Source organism: Notamacropus eugenii, chromosome 7 (genome assembly GCF_028372415.1).
Source record: "Notamacropus eugenii isolate mMacEug1 chromosome 7, mMacEug1.pri_v2, whole genome shotgun sequence".
Classification (NCBI taxonomy): Eukaryota; Metazoa; Chordata; class Mammalia; order Diprotodontia; family Macropodidae; genus Notamacropus; species Notamacropus eugenii.
The window spans coordinates 136,011,148-136,032,738 of record NC_092878.1 but is presented as its reverse complement, the minus strand read 5'-3'; the positions used below and the strand labels follow the sequence as shown (position 1 = coordinate 136,032,738).

General features: G+C 36.8%; 1 protein-coding gene across 5 annotated transcripts in view; it reads right to left on the bottom strand.

The window, feature by feature from the left end:
- The window catches only part of RAP1GDS1 (Rap1 GTPase-GDP dissociation stimulator 1), a 207,986-nt gene that overhangs the window by 136,369 nt on the left and 50,026 nt on the right, over positions 1-21,591 (bottom strand). For all 5 annotated transcript variants that reach the window (XM_072625020.1, XM_072625021.1, XM_072625022.1 and 2 more), the window contains exon 2: positions 14,344-14,451. In XM_072625020.1, coding sequence (XP_072481121.1) covers positions 14,344-14,451 — 108 coding nt within the window. The remainder of the gene's footprint in view (positions 1-14,343; positions 14,452-21,591) is intronic.

Sequence of the window (21,591 nt, the reverse complement as noted above, 5' to 3'; positions counted from 1 at the left end):
AAATATATTTGCAGCGGTTCTTTTTATGATGGCAAATAAATACACTAAAGGGTTAATCATCAACTAGGGAACAACCAAACAAATTATGGCATATGAATGCAGTAGAATACTATTACACCACAGGAAACGATGAAAAGGCTAAGTTCAGAGAAACCTAGGAGACCTGAACTGATACAAAACGAAGTCAGCAGAACCAGGAGAACAATTTATATTGTAATAACACTGTAAAAACAAACATTTTTGAAATTCTCTGATCAAGGCATCAATCAAACAATTTGAAACGCATCTGATCAATGTAGTTAATCAACCGTGATCCTAAGGGACCAATGCTAACACATGCCAACCAACTCATAATAAAAACAGAAGATTGACTCAGGGGAATAAAGAAACATATATTTTTTGACACAACCAATGCAGGAATTTGTTTTGTTTAATTATGCATATTTTTAGCAAGAATTTTATTTTCCTTTTTTTCCCTAAAATTAATGGTATAGAAGAGAAAACAAATTCTTATTAATTAAAAATTAAAAAAAAATGTGACGATGATGATGATGATGATATGACAAATGCCTGTCTTGTATCTAATGTTTTTAAAAAGCATTAGCTCTGGAGTGGAAGGGGGAGTGCAACACAGCAGCAGGAGTACTGGCCCTGGCTTTGAATTCCACCTCTGAAAGCTGACTATTTACGTGACCTTAGACCAAAAAATTATCCTCTCTGGTCCTCAATTTGCTTAGCTGTAAAATGATGGGGCTAGACTAGATGTACTGTGTGATCACTTCTAACTCTAAGTGTGTGATCCTGTGATATATGGTCTTCAATATCCTGTTACTATCTAGTTTCACAAAGGAGGAGACAAGCTGAGAACAGTTATCAAAGAGCTGCCTTGGGTATCTTGGGGGAACCCAAGCCTAGCTCTTCCTGGGTTCAAGTATGATACTGTGCCCACTGTGTCCTCTTACTCTTTTGTGGGAACTATCTAGAAGAATTAATATTCAGCATGATTGTTCAGAAGATTCACAGTGAAGATGAGGGCTATCTTTGAAAGGCTGTCATGTAGAAGAGGGATTAGTCTAGTTCAGGTTGACTCCAGAAAGCAAAACCAGGATCAACAGGTGTAAACTATAAAGAGGCCGATGGGTGAGAGATGATGAAGGCCTGAACTAAGGTAGTGGCTGCATCAATGAAGAGAAGAGGTCAGGTATGACACACATGTGGATGGTAGACTTGATATAGAGGAGAGTCCTTTTTAGATATTTGTAGTAGTTGGCCACTGAAGTCTAAAAGTCTAATTCTGTGTGAATGAAGACACACTGAACTGGATAAACTATTTCTCTTTCCCTTTCTCTCTCCTCTTTCTTCTCTCCCTCTATGTATATCCAGATACACAAATATACACATATGTGTATACTGCTAGAAAATTAAACTAAAAGCTCACATTTGCTGGTTCTTTCCTATACTGTCTTTCTCCTGATTTGAAATGATTTATTGATATATAAGACTAAAGACTAACCATAAACCACAAGCACTAAAAAACAAGGCAGATAATAAAACTGCTTTTTATTTATTATTAAAATTCCCCTCCATGTACAAGATAATACATAATGCAACATCTCATTTAATTTAATAAGCTACATACTGTTTATTTAGTGCTCAGTTTTATGGAAGGAATCACATTTTCATGTATTTCTACAAAGTTTATTTTCTGTGCTTTTTTTCCTTTTCATAGTTATTCTTCTCTTCTAGTGACTTAATTTTACTATTTAATCTTTAACTCCCCATTTGGTCTATTCTAATCAATTCCTATTGTAATCTGGATGGGGGCAAAAGGAAAGATAGGACTGAGGGGGAGGTTTTGTAGTTAGTCATGACATCATGCTTATAAGACTGTCAAGGATGTTAAAAGATGAACTAATCACTGTTGGGAGATTAGAAAGACAAGCACACCAATGTACCATTGGCAGAACTAGGAACTGATTGCGCTTGTCTGGCAATTTGAAATTCTGCTTAAAAAGTGATTAAAATGACCATATTCTTTGACACATGGTTCCTACTGCTAGGCATATTATACCCAAGACAATCAAAGATAAAAAAATTTCCCAAATACACTACAATATACACAACAGCCTTTGTGTTACCAAAGGACTAGAAACAAAGTAGAAACAAATCACTATAGGGAATATTACTGAACGATATGATGAACATGAAGAATTCAGAAATGCCTCTGAAGATATACTGAACTGAGGAGAGGTAAAATAAGGAGAATCTGTAAAACAATATGCATAATGACAAATATGATATAAATGAAAATAATTTAAAATAAAATTGAACACTATATAATTATAATGACCAAAAGTGGACCCAGAAAAATTTGAGAAAATTCATCTCTTGGTTTGACTTGCTTCTTCTTTGAAAAAAGTCTTTATTTACAGAGAATGAGAGGGAAATACTAATAAATGAAGATAGTACAAAAATATATCAATACATTAAAAAAAATTTTTAAGACTACAAAATTTTTTTTGAAGTAAGGGAATAGTGACAATTAGGTCCCCTCTAAATTACTCACTTAGCTGGAAATCTTTTCTGATTCCACAGTACTTCTCCTGGCTACGTATAATTGATTAAGCATAAAAATAAATACAAATCCTTACAGCTCATGTGAAACCAAACTTCTACATTCAAAGTTTCCTAGCTTACCATTAATTTTATTTATAAAATCAAGTATCAGAAAGTATAAGGGCCTTTCTCATTCTTTACTTTGTCTTTCTGTCTCTCTGTCTCTGTCTGTCTGTCTGTCTGTCTGTCTGTCTCTCTCTCTCTCCCTCCCTCCCTCCCTCCCTCTCTCCCTCTAGGACTCAAAATAAGAGCTACTGATGAGGAAGAAGATGAGAGAACACTAACTAGAAAAGCACAGAAGGCTAAGGCCACTGTGCATATGAGCCATAGTCCTTGTGCCTCAACTACTCTTGGGAGCCTAAGTGTACAATAATAGCAATCATTAAGTCACAAAGGAAAGATTGAAGTATAGCCTCTATATTTCGTGAGGGACAGCTTGGCATACTGGATGGAGAAACAATTCAGGAAAGCCTGGGTTCCAATCCCACTTTCACCTCACTGACACATACTGACTGCAGGACCCTGGACAAGTTACTAGACCTATCAGTGCCCTACACAACTATTTAAGACTGAAAATTGCAGAACAGTAAGAAATCTTCTTTGATAGAAAGTAAATACCTCATCGATATATATATATATATATATATATATATATATATATATATATATATATATATATATATATATATATATATATATATATAAATCATATATAGTTCCCTATACCAATTAAATCACAAATCAGGATTAAAAAAAGTGTATGTGTGCACACATATACACATATAGCATACTGTATAATACAGCTTATATGTGTGTATGTATGGAGTAGTGAGTACTGAGCAGGCAAATCTGTCAATCATGAAATTCTCCTTCACCTTTCTGTGGCCAGAGCTTTCCACAGACTCACTTCTCCCATAAAGAGAGACTTTCTCCCATGCTACTGTTTTTGCTTTCCCCTGTACCTTCCTTCTGAAGATGTGGCAATCTTTCAGATCTGGTCTCCTGACAAAGAGTATCATGGCTAACTATCTCCCCCTTAGTTAGCCACCTCTGTGATGATTACTTGCTTTATTTACCTATACATACTTATTACAAGAATTTTCTTCCTTTTTTTTTTTAACGTAGGAGGGCAGGAGAGAAGAAAATGGGTTTTTGTTAATTGAAAAAAAATTAAATTTTAGAAAATCCTAAGGGTCATATTGGTTCAATGTTCTCTTTGTTCCAGGAAATTATTAAAATAATTTTAAAATTCTCTTTTTTAATATCACCCAATGGGTGCTGACAAAACAGTAGTTTAAATCTCATTCTTTCTGGGATTTCCCAAATGCCCCCTTAAGTCTATATCCAAGCACTGATATTCAAACCATGGTTTCACTGGCAGAGGAAATAAGGCAAAACTTCAAATACTTCTAAACACTAGCAGCTTAGCTACTAAGAGGAACAAATGTGATTTCTCTTTATTCCCTTTCTTCCCAGAAGCTGTCACACCAAGAATTGTTTGGATAGGCAAGCAAATAGGGAAATGAACTAACTGGATGGGCAAGGGAAGGAATATATATCGTGCTAACTAGAATAAAGTCCTTAACCAACAGAGACCCATTGTCTCTACACAGGTGCAGGTTGAACATCCATATTTTTGTTGGCTACATTCCCATTCTATCTTTGGCTCTTCACTGCTCTCCATTCAAGGTCAAAGGACCAGTCCCCTGATCACTCTTATCATGTGGCCATCTAGAGCCACTCCTATCCAAGTCTCTCATCTCCATGCTTCCAAGGTCAAATCCTTTCCCTCTGACACCAGCAACCAGCAGTAGCTGCAAACAAAAAGTCCTACATCATCTCTGACTCTTAGTAGTCTACAGAAGGGGGTATTTTCATAGACAGAAATATAATTCTAACCCTAAAATACTCACTCTAATCCTAACCCTAACATAATAAAGGTCTGTATATACCCAGACATGCACATGCACATACATACACACAAGTACATGTGTGGGCAAGTGTGTACATGTACAAAATATACACATATACATATTCTTTTCTCTGTAGTAAAGCAGGTAAGTATTGAAAACATCAAAAAAATATTACCAATAATGGCTAAGATAAAATACATTAGCAATTAAAAGGATAAGCCTAAATTCCATGAAAATTTTACTTCTTCAGAATATGCATTCCCTGATGGTGGTAGATAAATGAACCAATACTATATCAAAACACTAAGCTCACTGTGGTATTCTAGAAAGTCTACTTGGTTTTCTGGGGTGAGACTTTCTTATAACAGGCTATCTCTGCTCTAGGTATGTCCCTCGGCTTTTCTAGAATCCTTGCCTTCAGAATTCTGGTTTCCAAGTCAATCACATGAAACATTGCCTCTCCCTATAAAACCACTAGTACTCACTGGCATCCCTAAACTGCCCTGAAACTTGGAAGAACAATGGATACAAAAACACCTCCCAATGAAACTGGGTTTCAGTGTTCTGTCCAGTGATCAGCCAAGGATGGAGGCATCTTCTCAAATGACTGTATGTCCTTCCATAGCTCTGGCCCTTCGCAGCCCTCCTCTGGAAGCACTGCCACCATCCAGGGGTGGGTGGGTAGGCACTGCCTTCATTTCCTTTCCTGGTGCTCCTGTCACCCGTTCCAGGTTCTAGCCTGGAAGATGTTCAATTGAACATCTCAAACTGGGATATAACTTCCTCTTGTGTGAGTTAAAATCAACAGAGGCCTTTAGTTTTTCATGCCTGACCAGTTTAATTCTGTTAACAAACAACTGAATGGAACCTCTTCTTAATGCAGAGAGCAGATCATATCAGAGATTCAGAGCTGCGAGGGCCCTGGAGGTCACTGCGTCTAAACCCCTCAGAAGGACACTGGAGCCTAGAGAGGTAAAGCCATTCTCTGTGACCAAGGTTACAGGGGTGGCAGAAAAAAGACAAGCCAAGACTGATCCGACCTCTTGTTTAACAGGCTAGCAAACCAAGCTTTACTGGGTCTGACTGATCGCTTTAGAGGATGTGATCTAATCTATGATATATCTCAAATCATGTAACAAGAAGATATAAGAAGATTGCATTGTATTTTTTCCCTTTCAAAATGAGGTAACTGTGAGCCCAATCAGGCTGGCTGCTTGATTTATTTACACAAATTTATTACCAAAAGTAAGCAGCTGTGTTGAAGATGCTCTTATTCCATGGAAAGAAAGATCCTCAGGCAGAAACAAGGTGCTACTGCATGTGAAAAGCTGTGACAAAGGAACTGCCTGCTGCAGTGACTATTCCGCAATTCGTGTACAGTAATTTACAGCTGTCTGCATTTCTCCATCACCAAGATTAATTTTTGGCTACTGTCCTCAGACAAAGAATCTGCACGGCAAATTTGACATTCCATCATACAATTTATTTTACAAATGAAGACCAGCATGTTTCAATGACTTGTTCCAACCAGAATCTGTTTTATAAGTGGAGTAAAACAAACTCCTCTTACTCACAACTGATGCTGCCTACAGACCATGCATCATAAGCAAAGTTGAAAAAAACCCAAGATAACCCAGAAACAGAGGGCCAGATTCCCACTCCAAATCTCTTTTGGGGTATGGAGGCTCATACTAATGCCAAAAGCAACTCAGCACAGAGACGAATAACATGGTACGAGGGGAAATGTAAATCGCACCCTACACACTGCTGTTATTTACCAGTCTACTTGGGCTGCTACCCAGGTCGTTTTGAAATCATTATTACCATTACAATTAGGTTAGAGTAATCCAAAAGACTGTCCTTATTTTGCAGGTGAAGCCAATAAAGCAGAGAAGTTAAAGGTTCATTCAAAATAATTCAGAAGTCAGATCAGTGTACAACTCAAACATGTCCCAGATTCAGAATTTTCATTTAAGCAATAATTAAGCTTTTCTCTTTTGCCACTCAGTAAAGGAGGGAACATTTTATTCAAGTCTTTCCTTTATTTAAAGAAAAAAAGCAAATCTATACTTCATTAGTGCAGTTGTGGATATTTTTATTATTATTAATTTGTTTTCAATTTTCTACAATCACTTCCAAAAATCTTAGATTTTCTCCCCCTCTCCTGTCTCCCTGCCTGTGACAGCATGCAATCTTATATGGGTTCTACAGATACAGTCTTATTAAACACATTTTGACATCAGTCATGTTGTAGATATTTTTAAAAATATCTTCTAAATAACAATTCCTCTGATTTATCACCAAAAATCAGCCTCCTGGTTTCAGCATGTTGTATCTTTACTTAGCCTCCACAGCTAACAGACTTCTGATAGCTTATTATGGGCAACAGCCTTGAAATTCAATAGTAGGTATTAACTCAAAGAAAACCAGAAAGAGTAAAGTACTCAAAGGAAAAAGAGATGGATACTCATCATGGATGTGAAGACAACACAGCACATCACTGAGAAAGATGCTGTATTCTGACATTTTTATGACACTCACAAATAAAATTTGAAGGCTAAGAAAAAATACATGGAATACCAATATTCAACTTCTCTTGAGGAAGAAAATTTCATACTAAGTAATTTCCTACCTAAAGTGACTTTTCCAAAAAAGGAATGTATTACAGACTAGAAGCCTAATACCAGGAGGACTTTCCTAGAAGTCTTTTTGCCACTGAGAAGTTATTTTGAGTGAGAAACTTGAGAAGCCAAAGACAAGGCAGAGTATATGTACAGCTGGGACTGAAAGCTATAGAAGGTTCATGAAGAAACAAAGGTCAGGAATGTAGGTTGGTGTACCATGGCTGGGAGAGAGCAGTCTTAATGCAAAGACTCAGAACAAAGAATTGGGAATATAGCCACAGGAATCACATGATTCACTTGTGAACAGGGATTAGAAGCTAAATCTTGGAGCTAAACACTAACACGAATCTTTCTTCATTTTCAAATGAAAACTAAAAATACTTTCTCTCCCAGGGATGTTCTGAAGCATGAAAAATTAACAGTCTAGCAATGATTACATCAATACTAAGTATGATGACAGAAGCAGTCAAGGAAGGTCAAGAATCAAAAGGCCAATGAGACGAAGGAGCAAAGACAAAGGCCATAACTGCTGTGGAAGGAGCTCAGTGCTAGATCCGCAGTCAGAGCCTCCCAGACTGCCAGCGTGATTTCTATGGTTCCCACAGCAACCATAATAACATGGTCCCTTTGCTCCTTGAATACATTTTTATTACAGAGGAGATTTTAGCTGCTCCTGTCCTTTGGTCTTATGTTTAGCCACATATTTCTTCTACTTACCGCAGACGACCGTCCCTCATCCATAGGTCTGAGACCAATATTTGATGCTTAATACAAATGCAGACAAGCACTAACACGCGGGGCAGACACCATTCTAAGTTTCAAAAATGAATATTTAACTAAAACACCAAAGCTGGGTCAGCTTGATGCCTTTTACTTAACTGAAGACAGAAGTTGCTAGCTACTTCCATAGTTTTACTGATGATATCACAAGCAGAACGTACAATGGAAATATGTGGCAACAGGGCCTTCTTCCCATGCTCTTGCTTATTGGAAGTATATGTGCTGGCAAGCACGGTGGAGAGTACTGGGGTCAAGAAGGCCAGAGTTTGAATCCCGCCCCCAAAACCTATCAGTTGTATGTCCCTCGAGTTTCCTCATCTACCTCACAGGATTGCTGTGACAATCAAATAAGATAATATAAGAAAAGCCCCATGCAAACCTTAATGTGCTACATCATGTTAGCTACTACTATTACAGACACACATAAAAACCTCTCTATTAATGTTATGGATACAGATCAGAGCAAAGTGCTTAATGGATGGGGTTAAATAGAGTGATTTTTCACAAAAGTGCATAATGCAAATTTCTTGATTCCTGTCCTTTAAAAAACCCAGCTTTGACAGGGAGTCATAATTTAATTTAATGTATAAAACATTATACTTACACTTATGCAGAGACACACTGATTCTTCAATGCTTAGGTGTGCTTCAGTTACTCAGTGATATTCTTAGTTAAAATAGCTGATAGGAGTCAAGAAGGCACATGGTAGACTCACCTAAATATTCCATTTTTAATAGAAGTAGCAATGGAATCAATTACTGTAGCCTTAGTTGAAAAACTGAACAAACTTGGTACCCTCCCTAGACATTTTCCTTTTCTGATTTTCAGTCATGACATGGCTTTAAGAGTCAATGTTATGTTGTACCTCTCAACTATTTCCAGAGATGACTAATTCTAAAGAAATGAAGGCATTACATATCTTCTCAGTGCAACTCACCCACTCCTTCATTAATTATACTCCCTACTTCAAGTAAGTGCTGCTCTGGAAAGCTATTTTAAAGGAATAAGTTAGCATCTAGACAGAGGAAAAATATGAAAATTTAGGAGAGCAAAAAAACTTTTAGTGCAATAGAAGTTTCCCAAAAGTCTAGGTGCAGCTTTGCAGCTTAAAGCTTCACCTAGACTTTTGGGACACTTTGTACATAATGATCTCTGAGCAATTTTTGATACGTCTATACACTGTCCTCCGCTGGCTTCCAGGACACTGTTCTCTTCTGGATCTCCTCCTATACGTCTGATGTCTGATCACTCTCAGTAAGCTTTACTGGATCATTATCATCATCTAACTCTTCTACCCTTAGAGTGGGTACTTCCTAAGACTGTGTACCTTAGTACTCTTCCTTCTTCTCCTTCTACACTCTCTCACACAGGTTCAAGGATCATTTCCAGGAAGATGATTTCTGAATCTAAATATTCAGGCTTAGTTTATTCTTGAACTGAAGTTACATATTGTCAACTGCCTCTTGGATATCTCCAAGCAGATATCCCCAAAATATCTTAAATTCAACATATTCACTATGGAATTCATTCTCTTCCTACCTAAGGCTCTGCTTGCTCAGTATTTCCTGCTTCTCTTGAGGGTGCCACCATTTTCCAAGTCACTCAGGTCAGGTACTGCAAAGTCATCCCTGACTCTCCACTTCTCCCTCATAGCCCACATCCATCATAGTGACCGTGACATCCAGTGGCTCCTGCCTCCTAAAGAGCTCCTGCTTTTGCTCCTTCCCTCACACAGTCACCCTCTTTTAGTCTAGGCCCTTCTTGCCTCCCACCTGGACCACTTTAGCAGCATCCTAATTGCTCTCTCTGCTCATAGTCTCTTCTCCTACCCACCTATCCAAATAATCTTCCTCCTACAGGGCTGGGGCTACATTGTATACCCCTGTTCAAAAACACTTGCCTACAAGATGAGAAAGAAACTATTTAACCTGGCATTTAAGGTTCTCTGTAATTGTTACCTGCTTACTTTTTCAGTCTAATTTCATACGATGCCCCGTTATACCCTTGCCTTCCAACCAAACTGGACTACCATTCCCCCAAAATGACACGCTCTCATTCCTCCGTACGGGTACAAAGGATGTCTCCACTATTATCTGAAATTCATACCTTCCTCATCTCCACCTCTCAAAATCTTGGTCTTCTTCAAGGCTCAGGGGCCAGTTCTGCTTATTCATGTACATATTTTATGAATATATATTACTCTTCTAGAATAAGAAGATATGAACAATAATAATAATCAACTCATTTTATATTGAGTTCTAAGGCTCACAAAGTTTTTTTTCCAGAATAACTGAGTGAAGTAGATACTGCAAATAATATTATCCACATTTTATAGATGGTAAACTAAGGCTCAAAACTTAAGTGACTTGCTTGGGAAACCACAGTATATATCTAGAACTGTTTCTAGTGCTATTACACTTTTAAATTAATCAAGACAGTGTACTAACCTGCTCCACATCTGAAATGTAGTTTTCACTCCAAAGTCATGTGTCTAAATACTTTTTGAGCTATGCCATCTAAAAACCATATTAATTTACTCTCTCCTTTCTCTCCCCCCATCATTCTATCTTCCCCTCTCCCTCTTTACTATAGAAAGAACACTGAATTAGGGATCAGAAAACTTGGATTTTCAACCTGGAGGCTCCACTTGCAATTACCTAAGGCTCTGTTTTCCACTATGTAAGATGGAGATAACATTGGTTTCCCTGCCCGACAGGGTTCCTGGGAAGACTCAAATGAGAATGGATGTGAAAACTATATAACAACATTCCATTTTCCCCACCCTCACCCTCTCTGATGCTTTAAATAGACCCACACTATAATTCTACTCCTTCCCATTTCTAACTCTCAATTTGCTTTCCTCTTCTTCCTTATACTCCCCAGAGAGATATTCCAGACTTTTGGAGAGTAGTGTTCCAAGAGGGAGCCACAGCATAAGCTCAAGGTGCATGTGATCAACATAAAGGTGGAAAACAATTCACATGCCACTGTCCCCAAGACTGTAAATCATTGGGTCTTTGCCATCATATTTTCTGATTACTACATATTCTGGACATGGATATAAACAAAATGGGATAAAAATCAGGATAAAACTTACTTCTTATGAATACTGGTTTCTAAATTCCATTTATAAATGAACAAATGATACAATTCTTGCAAATACTGTCAGATATCGATATATCAAAGAAACAAAGCAAAACTCATAAAATCCTTAATGTCTCAGTTTTACATTAAAGTTAGGAAGATGGCCCTAAGTAGAAATCAGTTTCTCATTAAAAAGACACTCTGTTATTTCATCATACCTGAACAGAAAATTTAAGCTAATTTGAAAATTGCAAATTTCTTCAGGAATGCATCAAAAATACATGAGAAAGATCTTCTGGATAAGTATGTCTTCTTCTAGAAAAGATAAGTCGGCCCAGTGACAACTTATTACAGACATTTTCAAAAGAAACTCTGATTACTGGTTTATTAACATTCTCTTAGATTTTGTTCTGTAAAGTTTTCCCTTTTTCATCACCTAAAAATTACACAAAGCTTGTTATCATTCAAAAATGCACATCACTTTCTGTTGCAAAAGTAAAAGAATCCTCTATAAATTTCAGTGAAAAGAGTGCTCTCAAAAAGCATGACAACTTACTGGTTGAAGAACACAAATTTTAAAAGGCTACACAACTGGTTCTTCAGTATGTTACTGACATATTTTAATATTCTGAGAGAAGACAAGAGAGTTGAAGACAAAAATACTGCTCAGGAATTTAACAGTCCAGAAAGTCAAGTGGACTCATTTGACAAGAGAGATGCGTCTACTACTATTAGATCTTAAACATATGAAAAACATGACCCTCATCCTGGGTAAGGACATTCTTTAACCAAGATGCAACAATTACTGACCTTTGAGAGAAATCCATCCTATACTATTATATTAATAACTAATTATTAATTTGTGATCCTCCCTTTTCCTTTCATTTCTGTTAAAACCCAACTCCTAAAAAGGTTGGTCAGTCAATCTCTGAAGGTCATGACTGAGTGATGAGATTTGCTCCTAGTCTTCAAGACACAAGTTCCTTAACTAGGTGGGCAGGACTCCACTCAACTGGGAGACCCATTTTCTGCTTAGAGTATAAAGAGAATCCAGTCTACCTGAGTCTTTGCCTGGGGGAAGAATCCCCTGTCCTTGATCCCCTCTATTAGAGTTTAGGGTAACTTGGCTCTTAAAGAAAAAAAACCAGCTGGTGAGGAAATGGTTTTTCCTGTCCAGATGCCTTAAGGCTGCTGAATCTCATAATCAAGACACATACTCAGCAGGAGGAGCCAAAGACTTTTACCGTACCTCGTCATTAAATATCCACTAATCAGGGCTGAGTTTCACTTGTCAGAGGACTTCCCTCTCAGTAGGTATTTAAGGGTATCCCTTGGTGTTTGGTTACCAAGAGAAACCACTGACCATCAATTTATTGATTGCTGACTAGCTCAGTTAATAAATTGATTATTAATTACCCAAAATTCCATCTTTTGAGGCTTTCATTCATCATACCTTTTCTTTAATATTAGATTTTTCCCTCTCAGGGTCAGGAATAGGCACATCGTTATCAAAATGGCACTGCTAAGTAAGAGCTGATTCTCTTCTCTGGGCAAATGTCAACAAATATTCTTCAAATATTGGTTGGTGCTTTTAGGAAGCATCAACAAAACGTACAAAACAGGATTAACACACATTGTCCAACAGCCCAGTACTCCAGTCTCTCCTGTGCGACTCTGTGACTGATCCTTTAAAAAGTCATCAGAGTCAGCAGGTATTTTGCTATGTTGACGTCTCCTCCTTTCCTCCTTCACACAGGTTGTCGTGCATTTCGACAGTCATTAGTCTCATGATTTGGGAAAGCAAATCTGAGCAGATAGACCAAGGGCTGACAGCCCACTGCTTCTCTCCTTTGCTCCTCTCTCTCCCTTCCTCTATCCTGAATAGTTTAAGGAAGAGTCCTTCCATACAACCATTATCCTGATCCAAATTAGTCTCAGTCCTAACTTGTGATTTCACTGATGTGGGGAACTCCCAGTGAGAAAACACCTCTACCAAAGCAGATCAGAAACTGTTTAACAATTTAATAATCTAGCCTTTATGAAATTGCTTGCCTTCCCAATGATGGGGGATGGGGAGTGGAAGGGAGAGAATTTAAAACTCAAAGCTTTCAAAACAAATGTTAAAAATTGTTGTTCACATGTAACTGGGGGAAAATTAAATGCTAAATAAAATTATTTAATAGTCTAAGAGTTTCCTGAGGGGCTAAATGACTAAAGCATGTGGCTGTGTGTATCAGAGGGGCATCTTAAACACATCTTCCTGATTCTGAAGCCAGCTTTCTATCTACTATGCAGCAATGTCTATAATTTGTTATGATGACTAAAATTTAAATGTCACAATGATAAAGCTACAGCCTCAAGTAGCAATAGCATCCATAAGTAAGAGAAGCTAACTTAAAATTACACTTTTGGAATGAAGTATTTTAATACTTGTAATCAAGTCAAAATAAAGTCTTGTAATCAAGTCTAAATAAATTTTAGAATTTTCTTTGGCTGATCAGTGGGAAAAACAAACAATACTCCCAATCAGAGAAGCCCTTGCACACCTGAAAGCATGCAATTAAAATGCATAACCTTCTTTTCTGTATGTTAATTTTATGCTCTACAATATATTTCTCAGACAAGACAACAGATCCATTAAATGAGTAACATAACCTCCTTCAGCAATTAAAGTACAAAGTGAAAGTTAATGTTTACCTAACTATCCACTATAGGATTAAAGAAATGAAGAAAAAGAAATATGCTAGCATATTCAACATAAGACATTGGACCTTTCAATAAAGATTGGAGAAATTTTTTACCCTAGAATTATTTAAGGAAACACTACATCTTTTTCCTTAGAATTATCACATACCCTCTTTGAATGCTGCTTATTGGATCACATGGCTCCTGATGAAGGTCTAAGAGAGGGAAGATTTCTGAAAAGTTTTTAAGTCTGAAATAACGGACATACTTTAGATGTCTTGCAAACTTTTTTTTTAATCACAGCTGTTAAAAGGAAAATAACTCTGAGGCTCATATGTTGCATGTGTACCTATGTGTTCATTACCGGATAATGATCTCCCTCTAGGATTGGTATTAATTGCACTGCCAGTTGTGGTGAACAGTACATTGTAAACAGTTTCTTTCCTTTTGCTCTTTCTGGAGTAATTATGGCTTTTTTCCTGTATATTTTAGAAACATAATAGTTAAAAACCTCAGTGATAGGGGGAAATACTCAAAAAAATTTCATTGATAAAGTGATAAGTTAAACTGCCTCAACGGATTCTGAGTGACTGCTGAGCGGATCTTCCATGGGCCACATGCGGTAGGGCAAGCAGACTTACTGTTCTGAGTCAGGGCTTGAAGCAGACAGTCCAAGCATCCTTCCAAACTATCCTCAGAGATGTCAATGGCTGTGATCTTCAGTTTCTTCAAGGCATCGCTGAGATTATCTGTTTACACAAAGAAAAAAATCGATGTTGACAATTGAATGGAGTAAAAATCACAACTTACATGAAAAGCACAGCTATCATCTTTTTTTATTGCATATGTTCCAAAGTGAGAACAGAGTGCAAGACAGACAATTTTTAAATTAAAATTATGCCTATTTTCTTTAAACATGAAATCTGCTCAAAAAGGGTATTTTATAAATTGTCCCGGAACATCTTTCAACATCCATGAATCACGAGCTCCATCACATATTCAGTACCAACTCAGAAAACCAAAATTATATAAAGTGAAGTCTCCTTGAAAACAGAAAAAGGGCTTGGTCAATGACACTTTGTTTTCTCTTTGGTTTCCCTTGTCTATATGACAAGAGCAATACATTTCAAGAGAAATATAATGATTAAGAATAACAAATAGTCTTAATGGACACATAATTAGTTAGCATAATGAATACTGCCTTGAAATTATCTCAAAGTTGAGAAATCCTCAATTCAGGTCCTGCCTTAGACACATCTTGGCTATGTGACCCCAGGCAAGTTAATCCACCCCTTGGTGCCCTTGGAGATGCTCAAAGACTTTAAGGTGTAGGTGCCAAACTACATGGATAGAATAAATTCCATCAGCAGGATTTCCTTATATCAATGAAACCATAAGCCTAGTTCAAAAAATCAAATCTGTTTTGAAAGTTACACAGATAAAAACAAAACAGTCTCTATCCTCAAAGATATGACTGTCTTACAAGGGAGACAATTGGCATATAGAGGTATATATAAAACACAGGGTACCAGAAGAAGGGCTACCCCATTGGTATTTCTTTCTTTGAGATTAGAGAATAGTAGAGAATGCTCGGGTGATTTTAAGAGGATTTGATGTAGTAGTATAAGACTCTTCCACTAACTTTTTGCTCTGATGCCTCACTGGGAGACAGGAGAGACCATGGGTTCTTAATCATTCATTAAGCTGTATTATATATTAAGCCCCTACTATGTGCCAGGAATTAAATTGGGTGCTATGTATTCAGAGATAGAAAAGAAGCAACCCTTGTGCCTCAAAGAATTTTCATTCTACAAGGCATTCTATAAGGCAGCCCTTTGACAGACTACTGAAGCTTGTGCACCCTTTCTCACAATAATGTTTTAAAATAGATAAAAAATAGACAGGATCACAAATAAATAAAACAAATTATACTAAGATACAATTATCAAAATGTATTTTCCAAAACAGGTTCACAGACACTAGGTTAAGAAGCCACGCTATGGGGGAACAACCATATACACACAAGTACATACAAAATGAATACAAGGCAATTTTAAGGTAAAGCACTATCATTTGGGGATAGCAGGCAAAGCTTCCAAAAGTGGTGTCTGAGTTAAGTTTTGAAGGGAAATCAGGATTTTAAGAGGAAGAGATGAGAAGGGAGGGTGTTTCAAAGAGAGAAAACAGACTGCAAAAGCAGAGATGAGAGAAAGAATGTAAGTAAGGAACAGTAAGGACGATGGCCAATTTGGCTGGACCAGTATTGGAGAGGGAAACAACTGACAAATTTTCCCCACGCGAACATCTGGAAAGGCTTCCAGAACAAGGGCCAGATGAGGGGCTTTACATTTGTAACCTAAAGATTAACCTCATTTCATTCAGAGAAGCTAATTCCTCAGCAGTTTGGTCACTAAGCAATGATGCTTTTTTTGTTTGTTTTTGCTACAGTAGTTTATATGGAAATCAACAAAATTAAATGCACTTTTAGTACTGAAGTAAGCTATATTCCCATGCCTAAATTAATAATGATAGCTTTAAGGTTTACAAAGTAATTTACAAACATAATCTCATTTGATCCTTAGATCAATGCTGTATGTGGAGAACATCCTCCCCTCTCCACTTCAGAGACACTACATTCTATTTTCCTCCTACCTCTCAAGCAGTGCCTTCTCTATCTCCTTCATAATCCTTCCAAGTAGGATTTTGGCCCTCTCTTCTATTCTGTATATTTAGTTTCTTGACAATCACACTTGCTTCCACGCAGTCGAATATTAACCCTATGTCACCACTACGAAGACAGCTCCCAAACCTCTGGACATGATTAGTATCCTGAGACTAATCTGCACGTCCAACTGTCTACCGAGCATCTCTGGAAAATCAGCCTGGGATTATGGAAGAAAGAATCTAACTTGGAGTTAAAAGGCTCCCATCTCAGATTTTAAAAATCCAACCTACTGTTACCCCACATAATAGCAGCATGATACTGGCAACTGCTTTGCAAAACCTCCATTTCCTGATTGGTAAACTGAAAATAACATCCACGATTCATACCCCACGGGGTTTTTGTGAAGATCAAAAATACTTTGTAAACTCTAAATAGCTATATAACTTCAGCTATGAGGATCATTACCTACATGCATGTTCCACTGCAACCTGAAACTAAACATACCCAAAGTCAAACTCTCCTTTTCCCCAAAACTTCCTCCTCTCTCTGACTTTACTATATGTCAGTGGCAAAAGCCTTCACACTTTTGTATCCACATACTTCCCTACTCTCTCTCCTCTGCCATCTCATCAGATACTGAATCCTACTGATTTGATCTTAAAAATCTCTTGCATCTACCCTGTCCTTTCAGTTCCCAATACACCACCTTCAGATGAGTCCTCCTTACAACCCACCTGCACTTTGCAACATGAGCTTTAAAAAGAAAAGTGTCTTTTAACATTTAGAAAATGCACAGTAGCAAAAAATAAAAAGGAATGATCTGCTTTATAACAACTCAGAACAGCAGCTAAGAAAACCTATCTACCAAAACTATAAGTAAAAGATGAGTCAAGATTGCTTCAAGTCTTGGATTTTGTTTCTGTATTTTTCTTTTCTGTCCTAAACAATCTGTTAAATGAATGGCAATGCTAAGTGAGAATGTGACAAGGAGAAACAAACTTCTAGATGACAGAACCACCAAATCAAACAGAATTTCCACATGAAATATGGAGACTTAAGTGATTTTTGACTACTTTATAGAGGCTTAAAATTGCAAAAGAACAAAAGGGCTTTTGATGCACAAGAACATTCAAACCCATCATGACCAAACACAAATCCCCAGAGCCTATTTCCACAAGATTTAAAATCTAAGGACAACAAATATCATATTCTGATAGATAGATATCCTTGAAGAAAGTTTGGGTTAACTGATTTCCTCTGTATGAAGGGAAAATTCAGTGAGGGGAGGGTGGTAAAGGAGTAAGGGAATATACGGGATTTTTTAAAAGGCATCAATAAATTTTAAAAAGAATAACCTATTTTATTAGATGTATCTTTCTGGTAGTTATCAGTGACATACTGTATTTTAAATCATATTTGTTTTAACTGTATGAAAGCAACCACATCTTTGAATACACCATATTAGCACTTTCTCACTAAGTGTACCAAATATTAAGTAAAAGACTCATGAAACACATATTTTAAAAGTATTTTTAAAGAAGACTCTGCCAATTATAAAACAACAGTAGTAATCATAATACTTAAAATTAGATGAAAAGTCAAAATCCAAAACTGACAAGACCAGACACTGTTGTGAGCTCCCTACAAACAAGAGGGTTAAAAAAAAGTTAACAATTAACAAAACAAAAGTCAGTATAATTAACAAAACAAACCAGGTTAATTATGATAGTTGACGTGTATATAGCTTTATGACTTAAATAACATTTATATACAACTCTGTGAGGAAGGACTAATTAAAAAAATTCTTACAGATATCTTTTATCTATTAATCTCATTTCCAAATATGTTACCTCCTCAACCCAATGTGCCATTCCTTGTAACAAAGAACAAAAGGGGGGAGGCAGGGAAGGGCAGTTGAGACAAATTAATCAAACTAAGTCTGAAAATAATGAAATGTTTCAAATCTATTATCCCTCAACAATGCAAAGAAGGGAGAGAGGCACATTATTTCATTTCATCTTCAGGGCTAAGCTTAAGCACTATAATGTTAGAGCATTCATTGTGGAGGGTTTTGTTTTTTCCGTTTACATTATTGCAGTTATTGTATATAATGTCTTTCTGGCTCTGCTTACTTCATTCTGCATCAGTTCCCATGCTTTCCTAAATTCTTCATATTCATTACGGCATTAATTCAATTACTTGCATGTACCATGATTTTTAAGTCAGTCCCTAATTAATGAGCATCTTCTTTTGCAACTAGCGCTAAGGTGGGCAGCTGCCAACCTGGGTGACTGTGAAATGAAAAACCATGAGCCAGGCTAGACTCTGAGCAGAATCCGTTTATTAATCTGAGGGTCAAGATTTACATAGTCTTTTACAGGCAAGCAAGAAAGGTTATTCCCATGAGAGCATTTTTAGTTTACTTCTTTTACTTCCTAATCTTAGTTCCTCCAGTGAGACAACCTTGGGGTGCACAGTCAGGGTCAGGACTTTCTCATCCTTGCATATCAGGAGTGGGATGGTGAGCCAATTATCCTGAGAACATCAGCCAACCTGGACAGTACCTCACATTCCGAACTCCATCAGTACTGACCCTCTATGTTCTTTGTAAAACTTCCTTTTCAGTTCAACTAAAAATATGAAATAAATATTTCTCCAGTCTAAAATCCTTTCCAGACTTTTTCCTTTAGGAAAGGAGTTAGTAGGTCAAGAATATAAAATATTCTTGAGGAAACTGAAGTAAGGGTAGAAACCCAGAAGTACCTCATATCTAGTGGAGACCATTGCTTTCCCTATAACTTCTATAATGACTGGACAGTTCCCTCTGTCCTCATCACCTGAAGGAATTAAGGTATTAATCAGTGGGAGGTGATCCCTTTAATTATTTCAGGCAACTTGTGACCAACTGAGGACCTTGCAGAGAGTAGTCAAAGAGTGATGTGTGGATTTAAGGAAGGCAGTTCTCTAGAGGTATTAAAAAAGAACGAACAACTATTGTTCTATTAGATGAGGTAGACCGTTAACCCATAACTGTCTTATCATTTTTTGACATTTCTCTTTTTCAAGATTCCTATGGTGATGTCTGGGATCATGACAAGGACTGACTGTACCAGTATGGACATTTTTCTTCATAAGTGAGCAATACTTGGATTTAAATTAATATGAAATTATATAAAATTGTTATTAAAGATGTGCCTAAAATTCAGAGTATAGAATTGAATTTTTCTTTGATATTTACTACCACAAAACGTGCCACTATTAAAATTTTGGTGTACATGGGGTCTCTTGCTTCCTTTTACTTAAGGCCAAAAATTGGATATGTCACTTTCTTAGCAAAATTTCAAAGTACTTTCTTGAACAGTTGAATCATTTCACAGAATCAGCAACAGTACACAGATTTTCTGCAGGAGAGAGTTAATAATAATAATAACAATTTTACAACAAAGGAAACTGAGGCTGAGAGAAGGAAATTACTTGCTTCAAATCACACAATTGGTAAGTGACAGATCTAGGCTCAAAATCAGGTTTCTTCACTACAGAAGCATATGTGGGTATCTATATTGTGTTTGTGTATGTACACACACATACATATACACATATGCATGTTGAAATTATCCCCTATTTGTACATATATAAATATACAAACACATATATGTTCATAAATACCTATATATATTATATACCTGATAATATATTACTCATATTATTAGCTACTCTCCTATAGAGAAGCAGAAAGAAAAGAAGTGTGAATATCAGTCTCATCTCTGAATCACTGCTGCTTCAAGTTCTATTACTAAAAGATTTAGGGCAAGGGAAGTGAGAACAGAAGAAAGTGGAAACGAAGCCTTAGTGGTCTCAAAGTATCTCAAAAGGCTTTACAATTTTTTAGTTTTTTTTCTTCCTCTCTTCTTAAGACTATGAAAAACATTTAGGCAAGCTTATTTATTGTGTTTTCTCTTACACATAAAATAAGGACTTAAATGTTAACTGGTTTGGAAATGTTTAACGTCATAGAAAGCCATTAAAATGACAATACTGCAACTCTCCTGAGCAATTTCTCCCTTCTTCTTACCACTCTCAGCCCCAGAAAAACAATGAGAGACAAGAACAGGCATGTAGTTTTATATTTAAATAAATGAAGGTAGAGAAAATTGCTTACGGTTTTCATCATCAAAGAAAATATATTTAACCTAGATCAAAAGAGTCTCCCAAAAGACCAGCTTTAATTCAAAGAAAACTTCATTCTAATAAGGTAATGAAGTCTTAGATCCTCCCTTCATGCTAGACAGCCAGCATGCAGGATCAAAGATCAAGAGATAGAGGGGACCTCTATCCAGCCTATTTCTTGTCTGCATATAGTTGTTTGTATGGTGTCTTCACCATTGGACAATGAGCTCCTTGAGAGCAGAGACTGCTATCTTTCCCCCTTTCTATTTTGATGTCAAAGACCTTTAATTTGATTATGGAAGAAAATGAGTCCAGAAGAGGGTAAGTGATTTTCCCTGAGGACTGGGCATACTTCCTAAATGGAAGTGCAAGGATTCTAATGAAGATCCTGATTTCAAATTCAGAACTCTTTCCACTATACCATTTGTCAGTTACCTCTACATTCTTTGCAGGCATCACCCAGAAATGTCTGCTATATTTGCAAGGTGACAAATTTTTCAAAAGGCAATGTAGAGACCCACATGACATTCCAATATGCTTGTTCTGCACCTGCTGCTGTTGAGACAAGCCCATTATGAAAAGAAGACATGGGTAAAAATTGATAACGGAGCAGCTGAAAATTGAGACCTTTTCATTTCTCCTCAAATTGCTGCCCAAGTTTTCCCAAATTTATAACCACTAGAGAATAGCAATACTTTATTAAAAGTGAGAAATAATTAGAGCTTCCCGTAAGACCTGAACTTCCATAGAAATGCTTGCAAACAGGGTTCTATTAGCAGCTACACAGCATCTGCTATGAAAGAAAGAGATCATGTTATGCCTTGACTAATAATTTTTTCAAACACTCAGAATTCAACCAGTGCAGATAAGGGCATCAACTTCATCTATCACTGATTTGGGGATACATGGGTTAGAGGCCTGGAAAAAGTAATCTCTTTTAAGAGTAAGTTTCATTAGCTCAGAGATTTAGCTTCTGATCAAATGGAAGCTATTTTTAAACCTAGACTAATCAAGTAGAAATAAGTAGTAGTTCTCTTGCTAATATAAAGGATAGAAG